The sequence below is a fragment of the Mus caroli genome, chromosome 6 (assembly GCF_900094665.2).
Source record: "Mus caroli chromosome 6, CAROLI_EIJ_v1.1, whole genome shotgun sequence".
Lineage (NCBI taxonomy): Eukaryota > Metazoa > Chordata > Mammalia > Rodentia > Muridae > Mus > Mus caroli.
Genome location: NC_034575.1, coordinates 43,045,552 through 43,063,875, shown reverse-complemented (window position 1 = coordinate 43,063,875; position 18,324 = coordinate 43,045,552). Strand labels below are relative to the sequence as shown.

General features: G+C 48.2%; 1 protein-coding gene across 2 annotated transcripts; it reads right to left on the bottom strand.

The window, feature by feature from the left end:
* Window positions 1-10,865: 10,865 nt before the first annotated feature.
* LOC110296098 (zinc finger and SCAN domain-containing protein 2-like) lies at window positions 10,866-17,556 on the bottom strand. Of its 2 annotated transcripts, none has more exons than XM_029478291.1 (4): window positions 17,197-17,556; window positions 14,544-15,420; window positions 14,233-14,376; window positions 10,866-13,041 (listed from the first exon to the last, which is right to left on the bottom strand). In XM_029478291.1, the coding sequence occupies exon 2, from the start codon at window positions 15,390-15,392 to the stop codon at window positions 14,781-14,783; it is 612 nt and encodes a 203-aa protein (XP_029334151.1). In that variant the 5' UTR covers window positions 15,393-15,420; window positions 17,197-17,556; the 3' UTR covers window positions 10,866-13,041; window positions 14,233-14,376; window positions 14,544-14,780. The 2 variants fall into 2 exon arrangements, with proteins under 2 accessions (XP_029334151.1, XP_029334152.1); XM_029478292.1 differs by lacking the exon at window positions 17,197-17,556 and adding an exon at window positions 16,727-16,754.
* Window positions 17,557-18,324: the final 768 nt, after the last annotated feature.

Here is an 18,324-nt window from a genome sequence, read left to right as displayed (position 1 = left end):
TCTTCTTCTTCTTCTTCTTCTTCTTCTCTCTCTCTCTCTCTCTCTCTCTCTCTCTCTCTCTCTCTCTCTCTCTCTCCTGATTTATGGCGAGTTTTGGTTTGTTAGCATCTTTTCTGGGTCAGTTCAGTATAACCAACTAGATAGCTTTAAGTGAAGACTGGGACCATTGCATCCCCACAGTCAGGGACGCTTCCTTTCCTTGGGGGAACTCAGAAAAAAAGGTGCAACTTGAGTTAATGGGGTACAGTTGGTTCTTCTTTCCCTCCAAGAGCCAGCATTCAGGGTAAATGTTGGCCTCTGGTTGAACCCATAATGCAATGTGTGTCCTTTTAATCCCTATAACTGATCTCTAGAATTGGCCTATGTTTAGTCTCCAGACACTGATCTTAAAAAACTGTCAAGCCTCTCCTCCAGCATGTGAGCCCCACCTCTAGCTAACACTAACCAGGTCACTTCATTAACCTGTCAACAACCAACCCTTTGCCTTAGCCCAGCTGTTCTGAATACCTAGGTTAAGCTCTGTGTCGTCGAGGTACAGATTTTCTATCTTGATTCTGCTAAGCATATATGCTTATTAAATGTAGTCAACCTGGATGTTCCTTGGGTTTCTTCTTACATTGTTCACTAGTGTTCGCCCCCATGTAATTGCTTATATGTCATTTGTGTGGGGGTGTGCAGGGGTTAGCCTGTATCCATGACTGACTTGGGTTTTAAGTGTCTATTTTACTTAGCGTGTGGGAAGCACACATGAATACTGAGTTCAGAAGACAACCTGAAGGATTTGGTTCTCTCTTACCACATGGGTTCTGGGAATTGAACTCAGGTTGACAACAAAAATGCCTTAACCCACTGAGCCATCCTATCAGCCCTAATTTTATGTGCTTGTTATCAATATGTATGTTCTGTATGCCATAGTAAAATATATGTTAAGTGGTATGATTTCATGATAAAGTTTCTCCACTCTCAAAAAGAATTTGATGCTAATGGTCTATAAATATGCAAGACTACCTGACAATTTTCAGACAAGCTGGGATGCCTAGCAGAGGTTCAGATTAACCAAGCCACCTGGAAGAGGCTGCAGGATGGGCAGTGAGCTCCGGGTTCTAGTTTTCTCCAGAGGGTGGGCTTTGGGGATGCAGTTGTCTTTGAGTCACTTTTGACCCCTCATCCATATGCCTATAAGCAATCCCAATAAAACTCACTGGTTCACCCAACTGGACTCTGGTGGCATCCTTGCTGTGGTCAGTTAGTCATGTGAAAGTAGATATTTGTCTCCCCAGAAGTGTCACATGGCAGACAGTAATAGAAAATGACTCCTACCGGAATCCCATTTCACTCTCTAAAAAAATGACACCTAACATTTTAATCAGTGGAACCCTGACTTCTCACAGAACTGCTCTCTTTTTTTCTACCCCTGTCATAAGTAATAACTGGTACATGGGGGAACGATGCATTCTGTTGGAAGAGAATTCATAGAGATGCTGTTTTGTTTTCCAGTTTCTTCTATAACGTGCTTGTCCATTTATATCCCCAAACTGGAATCTGGTGAAATACCAAAATAAAATGGCAGATCAAACCATTATCCTTAAATAAAATTTAACACAAAATAAAAATTTTATTAAAAAATAAATAGAAATTTAAAACAAAATAAAATAAGAATTAGATACAGAGAACTAAACTCTTCTAGAATTATAGCTAACTACTCTGTATGAGATCATAGCTACGTAGTCAAACTGGCCAGAAGAAAACTAGATTTAAAGACTGTATTATTTAATTTTCTGTTGGTGTGATAAAAAAATTCCATACCAAAGCAACTCAGAACGGAAGAGTTTATTTGGCTTACAATTGCAGAGAGGATGTATGGAGGCTTGAATAAGAATGGCTACCACAGGCTCCTGTTTGAATACTTGAGTTCCTGAATCAGTTTGGGATGAGAGAGAGGAGGCATGGCCTTGTTAGAGAAGGCAGCCCTTTTTTTCTCCAAGAACCATCAAAATGTGCACTAGAGGGCGCTATGTTCTTCAAATACCAGCGTCCATGCCTGTGAGATTTCTGCATCCTTCATAGCCCATTCATTGAAGAATCCCAGACAAGTTGCACTTTAAATGGGAAACAAGGGGCTGGGGATGTAGCCCAGTGGTAGAGCACTTGCTTAGCATGTGAGGCAATGGGTCAATTCACAGACTGGAGAGAGAGAAAAAAAGGAGTTAAATCAGTTCCATCATGGGGATGCAAGGACAGAAACAGCATCGCTCCCAAACAGGTCTATTTCCAAAAAACTCAATATTGAGAGTCTACGGATTTGGGGGGGTCCTATAAAATTATGAAAGCTAAAGACTGTTCTCACTCCAATTTTTCAAAAAAGGAGGCCAGCAATAATAACATTAATTAAATGTTTACAGTATGATTAATTTAATCAATTGTTAATATGTTTTTCTCATATTATCAAACTCTTCAGTCAGCTGAATGATGGCCAAAAAAGCAGAGTCAGATAGCAGACTAAAGAGAGCTGGACCTTGAGATGGGCAGTGTAAGTCTGGCTCCACACTTTGGAAGCTCAGAGTTGAAGGGGAGACGATGGGGAGGTGGGGGAGTGGGCACAGCAAACAAACCGACAAGGGCAAGCGCTACAACAGTCCATGAGCTGAGCAGTTGAGGTTTGGTTTTGGTTTGTTTTGTCTTCTGTCGTTTTGTTTTGTCTTTTGTCGCATTTGTTTTCTCCCATCAAGGATTCTCTTTATCATAGGCCCAAAGCAAAACAGCCAAAGGACTATGAACCAGACCTCTCTCCAAAACTGTGACCAAAATACCTTCTTTTCATCAAAAGTTAATTTTTTTCAGTATTTTGTTGCAATAACAGGAAGCTACCCAACATGAAGGACACTAGTGGAGAATGCTAACAGGGAAATAAAAGCAGGCAGCACAAAGAGAATAGAAGTGTAGTGATTTTGATAGTGTCTTGAGTCAAAGCCTTCTGAGATGTTGACAGCTGTACCGGAACCATGAGTGACAAGAAAGAACTCTGGGATGAGGGAGCATATTTCAGAAAAACCTCACAGAGGGAAAACAGAGAATAGGAGCTTTCTGTGATGCAGTATGAGTTTTAAATCATAACGAATGACAGAGGAAATATGCAAATAGCCTTGACATTGGTGGCTCTAGGTTTAAGTTTTCAATGTCACTGTGGTGCAGTGGTTAATATGAATCCAGTAGCAACTTCGAAGTCCGAGTTTTGAACTTTTCTGGAGTAAGGTACCCATGACAAATTCTCTCTCATACTGGGCAGCAGCATCAAGCCACAGCCACAGCCAGCCCTGCTGCTCCGCAGGGGACCATAGTGTAGGTGTTCAACATGCTGGACCTGCAGACTTCATCGGACGATGATGGGCTTATCAGGAGAGAGCCACATCATGAGTGAAGGGACATTTGTGTACTGAAGAACTGGGGACTATGGGAGGGCAGCAGAACTGACCTGGAAGCACCCGTTCCAGTTCTGCTTGGTTTATTTGTCATTCTCTTAAGGAAGCCAGAGGACAACCTCAGGTGTTGTTCCTCAAAAGCAGTAACTACCAGTTTTTAGGTTTTTTTGTTTTGTATGACTGTATGAATGTATCAATGTATGTATGTATGTATGTATGTATGTACGTACATGTATGTATGCATGCATGTATGTATTTATGTATTTTGAGACAAGCTCTCGTTGGCCCAAAGCTCACCTACTAGGCTAGGCTGGCTGAGCAGCAAGCCCTGGGGGCCTACCTGTGTCACTCCTGGTATTTTTATACGGTCTCCAGGGATCAAACTAAATTCCTCGTGTGACTGAAGCATCTCGCCAGCCTGCTTTAAGCTGCGTTCTGAGATTGAATCATCATTGTGCGACTGAAAGGACACACAGTTAGGGCTCACCTGTAAATATATTTCTGGCTGTAATTTGGTAATGTTCTGCTGGAGAGTTTGTAATTACAGTCCTGAGTGAGACTGGCCTAGTTTTCCTCCGTGGTACTATCTTGTTATGGGAGTCTCCTTGCCTGACTTTGAAAGCGTTTCCCACATTCTCTATGACGGGAAAGCCATTTAATGGGGTTATGGGGATAAAGATCTTATTTTTCTACTGAACATTCAACTATTGTGAGTAATTGTGACCCAGCATATATTCTAGAAAGTTGTCTGTTTCTTATAAATGTAAAATTGATTATTTGTCCATAGAATTCTGTGGTGTTTATAAAAGCATTGTATGCACGGTCATGCTCCACTCTGCTTCCTAACACTGTGTGGGTGCTGTGTTCCTCTCCTCCCTCTCCATCCCCATGAGAGCATTGTTGTCTGTTTTGTCTTTTCAAAGAAGTAGTTTTGATGTATTCTATTTGATAGTATTCTATTCTGTAACCCGTTATTTTTATTGCAACTTTTCTGTTTCTATTTTAACATCTTAATTTTTTTTTTTTAATGCTGGAGATCAAGCCCAGGGCAAATGTTGGTGATCTGCCTCAGAGCTATACCCTCTGCCTGCTTTTGCTAATTTAAATTGGACTTTTGTCTGTTTGTTTGTTGTTATTGTTGTGTTGATGGAAGTTCTAGCTGCTCACCCAGGCTAGCCAGGAACTTGCCCCTGATGTCACCCTCAGTCTCTGGAGATCTGCAATACAGATGCGCACCACAGCCTGCCCTTTCACTTTTAGATTCCCGATGTTTCTTCTTTTCTAATGAATGTGTTTACAGCTAGCATTTTCCTCTAATTACTATTTTAGTTACGCCTCACATGTTTTTGAATGTAATGCTCTCGGAGTTTCATGTTCGTAAATACTTATAATCTCCATTGCAATTCTTTTCTTTGACCTGAATTATTTTTAAAATCATCTACTATATAGAAGCTTTTATTTGTAATACATGAGAGACGATGACAATTTGAAACTACCCAGGATTGACACTTTGGGACTCTGTCACCTAACAGAGCCTAAGGATCTGGTCTTCTGAGCCCAAGGAAGCTATGCAGGTGGTGTGGGAAAAATGAAGTCTCCTCAAGAGACCTCCTGATGAGGACAGTGACCAGTCACATCAGCATCTGCCTGGGACATCCACAAGCGAGACAACAGGGAACAGGGGAGCAGAGTGAGGGCAGCAAGCTCTTCTCCTCACCCACCACAGGCCCATGGTGGAAACCCTACAACGAAGGGCAAGCTAAGGAACTAAAAGCACACAGGCCTATTTCATATAAGCTTTATGTGCCACGGAAGCCTTCAGAAATAAGAGACTCACAGAAGCAGGGAGGCCTATTGACTGTCCATTCAGTCAGTTCTCCGAGAAAGTGACTGGAGAACAACTAGGGTTCTTTAACACTTCAACCTCCCTTCTAGCCCACCTACCAGAGGTAGGGAAAGGAAAGAGTAATAGGAAACAGGGTTTGTTGAGCTCTTTAGAAGTAGTTCTTGGGGGTGATTCCAACCTTTGTTGTCAGTATATCAGCAGTCTAGTCCAAAACTTTAAACATGAATCAGTAGTGCCAGTCCAGTTCAATTGGCAAACACCAAATATGAATCAGTAGCAGCAGTTCCATCCAGAAGAAGCCATGAGGCTCTGCCGAATTAGCACCAGTCAATGGAAGCCACGAGAAGCAGCCAGAATATCACACGGTGCATGTTTCTTTATAAAGTCAGGACAAATGAAAATCAATGAAGACCAACACTTCACTTGTCTGTGCACTGTCTGTGGGGTTATCTTTATATTCTTTATAAACATCACACGTTCTCTCAAGTGTTTGCTCCAGCAAAATATCACATGCTCTTCAGAAAAACAACATGTATCTATTCCAGTAAAACATTCTCTCACATGTCTGCTTCATCCTCGCATAAGACAGCTTCCAGGAAAACATCACATGACACAACTGAGTTTACAAAGAAACCAGAAATTTCCACTTCAGTGTTGCCTCTCCCAGTCCTGGGAATCATATAGCCTTCTCTCTCACATTACCCTTGTAGAAAATGAATGGTATGCTGATACACTCTGCCCATCAGAGAATTCCCCTCTCAACTCTCAGGACACCCTGTGCATCTCCATGCCACCCTCCCCAGGAGCCCTCCTTGCCAAAGCTTCTGCAAAGGCTCTCTTGAATCCACATGCTAATCTTGGAGCACCCCACCACTCCACTAGCATTTCTCCAGGTGCCAGAGAGGACCAAGTCAATCCCTCACCAGGAAAATTCCAGCTTCTTCCTACACCCAAGGCCCCCTTCCAGGATGTATTCAGTTCACTGTGGTTATAAAGGGAGTAGTGACCACGTGGTCAGAAGCAGCTGTGAAATGCTGCAGAGTCCAAGAGCAGCCGTGGGTATTCTCTTATGATTTTCCAGAAGCAGAGTCTGCTCCAAGGTGGCCCTCCTTGAATGCTGCTAGAAACTGCTAATGACTGTAGATTTCATGCCTAAAGGAAAAAAAGACAGTGTGCTGCAGTTCACCAAGCATCTGCCCCAGGGCAGAGGTAATGGCTGTTCTAGTGGGAGATGCAGCTGAGCCTTTGGAGCAGAGAGGAACACCATCTTGAGATCCCTGCTGCCTCCTCCCAAAGACACAGCTGCACAGTTGGATAGGAGGGAATCTTCACATTCCCAAGGGCCTTGGAGCCTATCACCAGCCCTGTGGGCCTCTGCCCTTCACACTCAAAGCATCCTCAGGCCAGCAGTCCAGGGGAAGGCCCACATGCAGGGCAGGTGGCGGGGGTCGGGGGGAGCCCACGGTCAGCTCCTCTGCCCAACTCTGGTCAAAGATCAGAAGCAGAAGTTCAAATGGTAAGAAAAAAAAAAAAAAAACAAAAAACAAAAACCTTCATCAAAGTCATACAGACCCTGGCCCTTACCTCTAAACTCAACTCTCAACCCTTGTTTCCAGTTGGAAAGAACTTCTGTGCCTTCACTGGGGGTCCAACCATGAACCCAGTGACAATTCTTCACTGACGACCCACAGCTGACCAGTATCACACAGATCTAAGCCATCTTCTGTGGAAAAAAAACAACAACAAAAAACCTTGGGTCTTCAAAGACCTTGTCCCACACAAGGAGGCATCCAGGAAGCAGAGCCTGAAATGGTGACCCTCAATTGGCAGTCTGAGAATTATTAGGAAGGTTCCAGAGAAAAGGAGCAGCTGCAAACAGCACAGGACAGTAAGGATGCCACAGTACATCTCAGCAGGAAACCCTCTTCCGTTCAGCCCCCCTGGAAACTGAGCACAAGCTGCAACACAGAACTCCTTGCCTCTCCTGGTCAGCTTCCAGTTACCACCACCACCCCACCCCAGGCTGGGCAGCTGTAAGCCCTGTCTCCATTAATTCGCATTGCTATGACCAAATTCCTGCCAAGAAGCAATTTGAGGGAGGTAGGGTTAATCTGCTTATAGTTCAAAGGGGCCATCTCATCATGAAGGGAAGATATGGCAGCAGTGGGGAGGTGCTTCAGGAAGGCTTGCTGGCAGGAACAGAAGGAAGCTGGGAATATGGAGGCTAAGCTTGTGGCCTAGGCAATTATTCATAAATAGTAACTCTCAAGAGTTGTTATTTTGAGAACTTGGGTCCAAGTAAAAAAGCCCATGGTCACACTAGTGAGATCAGTCCACTCACCCAAATCTAATGCTGAGCCTCTCCACTCTACTCTAGATGCTGAAGAGCTGCCTCAGGGGGTGCACGCCTTGAGACAGTCAAAGGCTTGAGGCATGCTTTCAGTTTTACTCGCTATTAGAGTGAACTGCCGTGCTGAGAAAAGCCAGCCTATGGAGACACCCCCTGATTTCCACTAGGCTGACAGACCCCATGCAGAAATCGCTGCAGACAACAGATTGCTCCAAACAGCGTCAAGCCCTAGACTTGATGAAAGCTGACGGGAACCAATCCAGCTGATAGAATTGCTCTGTCTCTCCAGCTGGGTCAGCTAACCACATGTTTCTGGTGAATGCCCCATTGTCTGATTCCCCTCCTGACCTTTGACTAGCACTGCAGCCTTCCAGGGCCCTGACAATGATGTCTAATTTCAGCAAGAAGTTACAGAAGAGGGCACATCACCCTTTATTCTCAACAGGCTGGAATGTTAGGTCAAAAGAAAACTCCTTGGCATAGGGGACAAAATGGCTACCCAGAATGTCTATTGGCATAGCAGAAAAGGTACCTGTCAAAACCAAATAGACTCAGGTGCATTGTAGTGGTTTAAATCAGTTTCATCCCCATAGACTTATGTGTTTGAACACTTGGCCCATAGTGGCACTATTAGGAGGTGTGGCCTTGTTGGAGTAGCTGTAGCCTTCTTGGAGGTAGTTTGTCACTGTGGGGTGGGATTTGAGGTCTCAAGCTATGCCCAGTGTGACAGTCTCTTCCTAGCTGCCTTCAGATCAAGATGTAGGACTCTCAGCAACTCCAGCTCCATGTCTGCCTGCACGCTGCCATATTTCCTGCCATCGTTAGCTCGTTAGATAATGGACTAAACCTCTGACACTGTAAGCCAGTCCCAATTAAATGTGAGCCTTTACAGGATTTGCCTTGGTCATTGGGGTCTCTTCATAGCAATAAAACCTTAACTTAGATATCTATCAACTAAGACATCTATCAGGTAGATTTATTACCTGAAACAGCTTTACAATATAATTGGGCATTTGACCTGCTCTATGTGGAACAAGGAGGCTATTGTGTGACTTTGAGAGAAAAATTATTGTTTCTATTCAAACCACTCAGAAACCATTCGACATAATTTCACTATACTTAAAAAAGATAAAATGCACATAATACATGTGCTTGAGTGCACGCGCACACACACACACACACACACACACACACACACACACACACACATGGACGGACGGACCTGAGATGAAATAAGTGACTGACTGGTTCCATTTCTCCTTTTTGGGTTCCTCCTGGATAGTACTCTGGAATCAGCTATCACAGGGCCTTTGACCCTTCTGTTTTTGCCAACTGTTATTGGCCCTTGTATCATTAATGCCTTAACTAGATACATAAATTTCCATCTGGGTACCATTAAGCTGCTGGTTATTAGATCCCAATAGAAATAAGTACCCACCACAAAGTCAAGGATTTGACTCAGGTTACAACTCATGGGTGAATGTAATGGCTAAAGTTATATTTAAAGTTTAAATTAGTGTGTTTAAGATTTATAAAACAAAATGCCTCTAACATATAAGCCCCACTCGCCCATGGACAGATAACTTCCTGGAGTTCTGGGGGCTGTTGTTCACGTAAGATAACAAGCCATGATTTTGCTCTTATAAACAAGCTTGGTTGCCCCAACTGCACAGGGTATGCTTGATCACACATAGGCTGAGCTAGGTGGGTGGTATGTAGGCAAGAATTATGTCAGGAAGTATGCTTGCTCCTGATTGGATGAAAGCAGAAAGTGCATAGCCTTATGGGTTCTTGACATTTTTAGTCTCTGACTAGTGTAATTTAGTCCCATACTCTGTGAATATTGCTGTCCATTGTCCTGTCCAGTATTTAATAAAACTTACCTCAAATATGGTTTTTATAAAAATGACAATATTAACTATCACAGTGGCCAACACACACCATAGCTGTAAAGGGATAAGGGACACCAAGAGCACACACAGACATTCACTCACTTGGGGTGAGGACAACAGGGCTTTGGTGTATCTGAAGACCACAACTGAGGCAGGACATACAGTCGAGGACTAGGAGCCTATTCCAGGAAGAACACCTATGTTTTGGGCCAGGACCAAACATTTCTTAGCTTTCATTCTCTGCTATGTCTTGTATCCCAGGCCATTTCCCATAAAGCCAGGCTGTGCAAGCCAGGTGAGGATAGACCCTCCTGACATGGCCATGACAGTGGTAACAGTACTGGCAGATGGACGGACCCTCATAAAGGTACTGACTCCTCTCTTGCCTCTCTACCCCACAACCTGCCCAAGTGGAGACAATCATTTATTTACATCTCCTCTTCCCTACCTAGAGGTGCCTGAGCCTCCTCAGATGGTAGGCATGGATGGGCACAGGTCCCCAACGTGGATGGCATCTTTTTAAAATGAAGCCTCCAAATGGAGTCTGGGGTTGGACCCATGGCTTCACATACAAGCTCCCAAGACAGTGATGCTCTGCCCAGATCACACACACCTATGGGTGCAAACACATATATGTATGCACACATGTACATGCACACACCACCACTGCTCATCCTCTGGGATTTACCCACCATCCACACAGCTTTGTTTTCCCCCTATCCTCACACTATTGGTGACAGATAGGGCTCAGTGAAGGGTTGTAATTCAAAAGCCATTCATGTCTTCCCCAGGCCACAGCTCAGGCTGAGCCAGGACCATATCTGAAGTTCACAAAGAGGAACTGAACTAGATCCACAGAGACTGGGCCATGGCTGCTGCTTCTGCCATGGGAGCTGTGGGGGCAGAGTAAGAGGAGCTGGGCCCTGCCTTCAGTTTAGGCAATGTGAATGGATCACATCAACCCTGACTACTCCACTCCCCATCCCTCACCTTAGAGCCAAGCTTCAAAGGCATTGACCCAGAGCCACATCCCACTCATGACCCTCCTTAGCTAATGACAGAATCTCCAGTACTCCTCCGCCATGGTTTGGCCCATGGGGATGAGAATGACTGGAAGAAACTGGACTATGTTAGCCAGATCAAAATAGCAGTCCCTAACAGGACAGGGCGGTCTGTACTACTCTGCTAGACTGTGTGATCTGTCACCTGTAGTCCTTGCTTACTATTCCACCTTGAACACAGAACATGTGACCTTGAATGAAACTCCCCCAGAAGTGATGGAGGCTAAAATACAGGCAGAGATATAAGCCACTACCCTCTTCCCATCCATGTCCCCCAAGGACCGCTCCACATAAAAGCTGTTGTAGAGAACATTTATTTGAGTCACCTCCTCCAACAGATATCAGGGACCTTTGGGAATATCCAGCCATTCATGTGCACTCTGGTGTAGCCATGGTCTATGTGTGTTGTGGTGAGCGGGGGGAGGGTGTCCCTCCTGTTTCTACTACCTCCAATTTGCAAGGATGTGAGACCTCCAGCATCCATTGTTGATCCAAGGGGTCAGGCCACAGCCCAACAGCATACACCTCTTGCTAACCCATGTGGACTCTCCCTGTGCACACAACCCTCCACCTCAGATGACCTCCAGCATGTGTTTCATCATCCAGTTGACAGGCATCTTCCTGAGAGGTCTTGGGCTAGACCCACTAGAAGTTGAAGAAGAAATGACAGCCCCTTGTCCTCAGGGAGCTCACAGTCTAGTTGGGGACTCAAGGTGCACACAGGCACACACAGCACATATACATACACAAACACAGAAGAAACAAGCACAAGACTAAACAGCACATAATACTCAGGGAGACACCATGTGTTAACACAAGGATTGTTAAGGAACATGGGCTGGGTAGGCTGAGAGGCTTGGCCCTGGTGAATAAGTGGGTTTAGGGGCTAGGGGAAGAACATTTCAGAGCAGGACAAGGGAAGGCATGGCCCAGTTACAGTGGGGATGAGACAAGCTGGGCAGTTAGCTGAGAGGCATGGTGAAGGTTCCCCTAAGTTAGAAAAGAGGGTGCATGGAAGTTCCCATGGTATGGGTAACGCTTTCCCTTTCTCTGATCTCTTTGAGTACTCAGTGACCCCAGAATAAGGCATAGGGGTTCAGTAGGAACCTGTAACCCAAACTGCATGGGGAATGCAGGCAGTAAGACCCCAAGTCAGGAATCCAGAGGTTTCTACCAAGTCCTGATAGAAAAGAAAGCCCCTCCCCCTTTCCTAATGAGTGGCTCATTCTAGGAAGGGAGGGAGACAGTTGTGGGCTCTCAACTGACGGGCTCATATGTGAGGATATGAGTCCTTGACCAGCAGTGGCCCAAGACCCTCACCTCCAAGTTGTACCCCTGCTTACTTAGGGGACGCATGCAACTCCTCCACTGGCTTCTCCCACTGCTTAGACCCACCATGTGCAGGGTTCTGGTGCCCTACAGCCCTCACCTTCCCAGGTGATACCTGCCTGGAGCTGCACGCCTGCCCAACTAGGAGGTCCAATTGTTTGCATATGGCTAGTGGAAGTACGATTCCTTTCCCACAGAACAGATACAGAGAAAATTATTTACCATCCCTTCAGCAGGCCAACCTTCCCTTGAGACTCCACAGGGCAGTTAGAGCCAAAGGCAAGCAGAGGGCTCCACTGTAAAACCCTACATCCTGTCCGACACAAAACAGGGAAAAGGAACCAAGCCTAGGAGCCAGTCTTGGGCAGTGTCTGGGGAGGGAAGCCTGGCTCCAGAAATTCGGGGTACTGTCAGATTGCAGAGAAAGGGATTGGATGGACTAAAAGGGGCTCAGCCTCAGAATTCTTTATTCCCAAACAAGAGGAGACCAGGAGAGCATCACACTTGTGTGTAGTAGGGAAAGGATGGAAGATGGACTCCCCAGGGCTGAGGTCTTTAGGCTGGAGTCCAGAGGCTCCTGAAACTGCTTGGCACTCTGAGAGTTCCATGAGTAAGTGAGTTCTAGGACAAGGTCCACAACCTCCTTCGGCTTAAAGGGCCACAAGCCCCTGAAGCATTCACCTGTCTAGCTGGGAACGGGCATGGAAGCCTTCACATGCTCTTCACATCATCAGGGAAGTTTTGCCTCTTGAGCCCAGTCTGCCATCAACTTGCTGCAACGGTACACAACAGTCACGCCTTATCCTTGCCCTTCAACCAAGGGCTGAGCCAGGCTGGAGGAGAGAAGCCACCTCTTCACACAGGTGATGTCTGCCTCCACACCTGAGCTGAGGTCTAAGATCAGGAAGCCAAATGAGGCTTGCCCAGCTGTGACTCAAGTCAGATCTGGGGAGTCTTCCCACCAAGGCATGGAATCAGCCTCTAATCCCATGCTCTACCAACACAGGGCACCTCCAGAGGTAGGGTCTTCTGAGGAGACATGTCTTCAGGCCAGGAACCCAGGACCTACGAGACTCCATTTTTAGTTTCCATGCCCAGATGCGCCCTGCAGGTTCTGGGCCATGAGGTCCTCTTGGCTTTGTATCTGTTCACAGAAGCAGAGACTATGGTCAGCACATTGTAGTAACATGGCCTTGCCTACCAGCCCATCTGGACTACATGGGTACATTCACCTGACTGACTCTTTGTCTATCTGGGACCTTAAGAGAACCCTCTTACCACCACTCCCCAACAAAACACCGCCAAGTTTTAGCCTGTTGACACCCGACATGCCTTGGGTCTGGGTACTTGAGTGACTAGCTAGGACCTTGTTAAATATTTTCTGTCACTAAATACAATAACAACCAGGGATCTCAGGCAGAAGCCAGTGATTCCAGAGGAGGCGCATGGCATTGAGGTGGGACAGAGAGCAAAAGCAATGAACAGTCTCCAGCACGAAGCACAGGCCTAGCTGGAAGCAAGGGAACAGAGGCCGGCTCAGAGGTCGCAGCTTCCTAACTTCAAATCCCTGCACCTGTCAAACCCAGTGATAACCTGCCCATGAGAGCCTATCACCTGGCCCCTGACCACATGCCCAGCTGCATTTTCAATAATTCAACAATAGAGCTGACGTGTTTTCAGGTCCAAAATGAAAACCAAAGCCCAGACTTGACCTGCTATAGTGACGCTAATTATTTGCTGTAATTTGGAACAAGTTTGGGCAAATCGTGGTTTCCTTGTTTGTCAAATGGCAGAAAAGGCCAGTACCCGTGAGTGACAACTTGTAAACATGGGTCTTCAAGCAAGCCCTAGCTAGCTGTCTTACCAGACGACCTTGGCCATCTTGGCTGAGGCCTCCCTTCTCATTACCTGAATGAACCTCAAGGCTTTGTGCTTCCATCTATCCTTCCAGGGCCTCTGTTCTCTGAAACACAGGTCAGTGCTCCCCGCACTCATGACAAATGTCTGGTGTACCCTCCCTCTGAACAAATCCTAGCCCTTGCTGTCCTGAAGCCATCCTTCCGCACCCCAACTCTTCCTACAGAAATCCTGTCCCTCTAGAACTAAGGACAAAGCCATCAAAGCCCCTTAGGTGAAGCCAGTCACCATCCCAACCCAGAGCAGGCTGTCCCAGAGTAGCCCACTTCTCTGTGCAGATACCCTGACACCCTGTCCCAGGCATGAGTGTGGGCTTCTTAAGTAACTCCAGACAAATGGCTTCACCTTCTGATAACAGTGAAGCCTCATGGCACCCCAGGGAAAAGGTAAAGGTTTTTCATCTTCATCTCCAACTTACAGATAAGCAAACTGAGACATGGAGTGGAATGGCTTCTCAAGGCCACCAGGCAGTGGGTGCAGGAGGCTGAGGCTTTGGGGACCGAGCTTGGGTCTGGGAACCGTGGCAAGTGACCCTCTCCAAGTGGCTTTCAAGTCTGACATGCTGGGAATGAAGATCGGGTATGCAGTAAGTCACGGAGACCAACACAAGTCCCCACCCACCCACCCCCAGTCCTGACCTAGACAGCCAACACTACACGCCCACTCCACACTCCCCACTCCCACCACCCTCACACCTCAGGGGACTCTGGCCAACCCTGTGAGTCTCACCTGCTCTAGGCAGCCGGAGGAGGCAAATTAATGCAGGTGCCCAAAGCAGATACATGCAGCCAGCCAAGGGGTCCAAGGGCAGGAAGACAAGGGGGAGGGGTGGCCCAGAGGCCTTTCAACACCCTAAGCTGGCCCTGTCCCCTCCCAGGAGCCCATCCAGACAGGGCACTGCAATTTAGCACCCTTGGATGTGACTTCTGGATTGGAGACAGCTGGTGGTAGCAGGTCTCCCACAGGTCATAGCACACGGCTCAAATGGGCCGCTTGGCTCTCGGGCCCGTGGCCATGGCTGCGCTGGTGGGTCTTGAGCGAGCCCTCACGTGCGAAGCTCTTGCCGCAGCGAGGGCAGAAGTAGGGTCGCCGCTCCCCGAAGACACCGGGACGGCGCGGGTGCGGCGTGGGCATGCGCGCGTGGGTGCGCTGGTGGTTGAGCAGGAAGCGCGGCTCGCGGAAGCAGCGACCGCACTGCGCGCACTGGTGTGGCTTCTCGCCGCTGTGAATGCGCTGGTGCGTGAGCAGATTCTGCTTGAGGCTGAAGCAGCGGCCGCACTCGGAGCAGGCGAAGGGCCGCTCGCCGGTGTGCGTGCGCTGGTGCACCTCCAGGTTGTGTTTGACGCTGAAGGCCTTGCCGCACTCGGGACACACGAAGGCGGCTGCGCGGCCAGCCCCCACGTGCGCCTTCTGGTGCCGCACCAGGCTGGGCTGCTGGGAGAAGGTCTGCCCGCACAGTGGGCAGCGGTGGCACTGTTCCTCCGCCGGGTGGTGGATAACCAGGCCTTGATCGTCCCCCAGACCCTCCTCCCCGTCCCCTGTAGGGGACCCTCCCCTGGAGGACACCAGCTCTGTCATGGGCACTTCCAGTTGCAATCACCAGCCCCTGGAGAAGCAGAAGCGGAGAGAGGGATCAAGGAAGACCCCAGGGTCAGCCATTCTCCAGCCTGAGGAAACACTCACTTCCTACAACCTCCACTGTTTGCCCAGCTAGTTTTGCTTTGTTTTGATTCATCACAGTCTGTCATCCCCGGCTCCTCTCAAGAGCCACCTCCTTCTAGAAGTCTCTCCTGACTTCTCCAGCATCCTCTTGCAGTCCACTGCCCAGCTCTGTGACCTTTATCGTCACCCTGGAATAACCTCAAGAACAGAGAGCTACCTTCTGTGACAAGGCACATCAAGCCCTGTGCCTTTGACATAAAAGACATGGGCTAAAAACTGCTGGAATTCTCAGGAGCAGATTCTCTAGTCAGATGCCCAAGCATAGGCGGTGACCCAAAACCTTCAGGAAGGAAGGTCACCAATGGCTTAAAGCAGGAAGTAAAATACCCCCCCACCACCACCACCACCACCACCACCACACACCACCACCCCGGAAAAGTTGAAAGTGACCTCCCTGGGTTAACCATTAAAAGTAGTCCCACTGTTTAACAAAATGAATCATACATTTGCAAAGCTGCAGATCACTGAACCAAAGCAAGAACTCCCAAGGAGACAAGCCTGGTCCAAAGGCTGACCACCATACTCATCACCCCAGCACTGGGCTCCCAGCATGCCTGGTGTACAGATTGTCTTCCCAGGCCACTAGACCTCTCTGAAATAGTTCCCCACTACCCTCACAACATCCTTGAACAGGGAGAACAGCGTCCCTGAGCCCAGGTTTGTAAATGGAACAACTGAAGCTGGGAAAAACCAACATACTTGTCCAAGGTCACACAGCAAGGTGAGCCAGGACTAGGCCCTAAGTCTCCTGACTCACTGTTGAAATTGAAAATGTTTCAGTATACTAGCGGCTCAGCAACTAAACATCCCTTGACACACACACGCCTACCAATACCCCAGTCACCACAAACCCATTCATTCTTAAAGGGTCACAGCCCCTATAGGGCATGGTGACTTGCTATCACTCCCAAGCCTTGTGGAGCAACTGGGACCCACTCCATTCACTCCCTCCATCAGAAAAGCTTGTTAAGGGTTCCCTTAAAACCTCCCTTCAGGTCATCTCCATACTTCCAGCCTCATTCAATCAACCTGCAGGGTCAGAGTCTCAGAGACACCCTCTGTCTTCCCCTACCTTCAGGCCAAGGTGGAACTGGCACTTAACCCTAGAGAAAAGGATTAGAACCCATTGCCCTGTGGCTCCACCCATAATCCCTCCCCAGACAACTGTGCTGGCATTAGCAAAGACAGACCCATCAAAGTCTCCTCGTCCAATCTGAGACTGGTCCTGTCGTTGGGCAACCTCCCCACTTTCCCTACAGACCTCAGACCAGGGCCTGGAGGGTCTAAAGCCTTGGTTTTCTGTCCCTCCCCCAAGTTCCTCCATCAGGTGCCCCACTCACAGCCCAACCTGCTCCCCTTCTGCAGCCTGCAGCAGCTTTTTCCTCAAGAGTCTGAGCAGCCCAAGGAAAAAACAGTTAAGTCTCCCGCAGCGCTGCGCCCTTCTTCCCCGCCCCCCCCCCCCCCCCGCCCCCCATAAAGCCGAAAAGCCTCCTGCCGCGCTGGTCTGGTCAAGCCCCTGCCTTAATTCCAAAAGCTCACCCTACCCAGCGAGAGTCTCACAGCCTTGTTAATTCAGGGGTCCGAGAAATGTGACAAGCTGTGCATCGCAACCCCACCCCTAGGAACATAAATAGGCCGCCACCCAGCTTCCGCAGCCCACCTTGTTGAGCTGCCAACCCCATCTCCTGGAGGAACGCATGCAATCGACCCACCCGGTGCCCGTAGCGCCCCACGGGAGACCGCGGGATCCTAAGTAAACAAGTAATTAAGTCCCGGCACTGCCACTCCCAGAAAGGACTTGCACGGCTCCAGGCAAATACGGTAGCACGCCCGCAGTGACCCGGCATCAAGGGTCCCCCACTGGCCTCGATAAATACGGTAACCTCCCTCCTGATCTTGGGCTCTAGCCTGGGACTCACGTGGCGCCGCCTCTGGAGCCCTTGCCTCTGCTGCAGCGCCGCAGTCGCCAGCTTCGTCGCAGCCGCACAGCAGCCCCGTGAGGCTGGGAGGTCTAACGCGCCAACAACCTGGCTGGTGGGGAAAAGGGAGGCAGCGAGCGCTGCGCCTACCTGGGAAAGAAAAGGGTCCAGATTCTAGGGCCAACGTTGCCTTGCAGGAGGAGTCACCTCAGTGCCCCAACAACCCCATCCCCGGCCATCCTTTACGGAGGAGCAAGATCTTCATCTTCTTCATCCCAGGCTAGCTAAGGCTTTGGACCTACCCCAGCTCCTGGAAGCCGGCTGGGACTCTGGGACCAGTGCGCTTTTCTGGAGGAGCAAGAAGGGAAAGAAGCAGGGGACCCAGTAACGGAGAGTCTCAGAGTTAAAGCCCCATGACTATGGGGACTATTGTGATCAAGCCAAAGCTGTCCCCTAAATGAACTGTTTGTAATCCCTGGAGAAGTCAGGCATGGTGGTATGCATTTAATCCCAGCATTTAAGGCAGAGGCAGATCTCTGGTGTTTGAGGCAAACTTTATCTACATATTGACTTCCTTGCAGGTCAGTGCTACAGAGAGGCTGTCTCAAATGAATGGATAATGAGTGAGCGAGCGAGTGAGTAAGTGAGCGAGTGAATGCACAGAAGCAGTAGGTGCGAGAGGTAGCACTAAATTCCGGGTTCCCACTGTCCTTTAATACCCCTTGCTTGTCCATATCCTTACTTTTTACACCACCACTTCCCATGTACGATCTCATGGGAACTTCCAATTAACCATTTGCATCTATAAAATGGGATCGTAACATTGTTATGATCCCGTTTTATAGATGAGAAAAGATTTTTAAAACGAA

Bases quoted from the DNA above. Each gene is read 5' to 3' on its own strand.
- LOC110296098 (XM_029478291.1), bottom strand. From the start codon at position 15,392: ATGACAGAGCTGGTGTCCTCCAGGGGAGGGTCCCCTACAGGGGACGGG.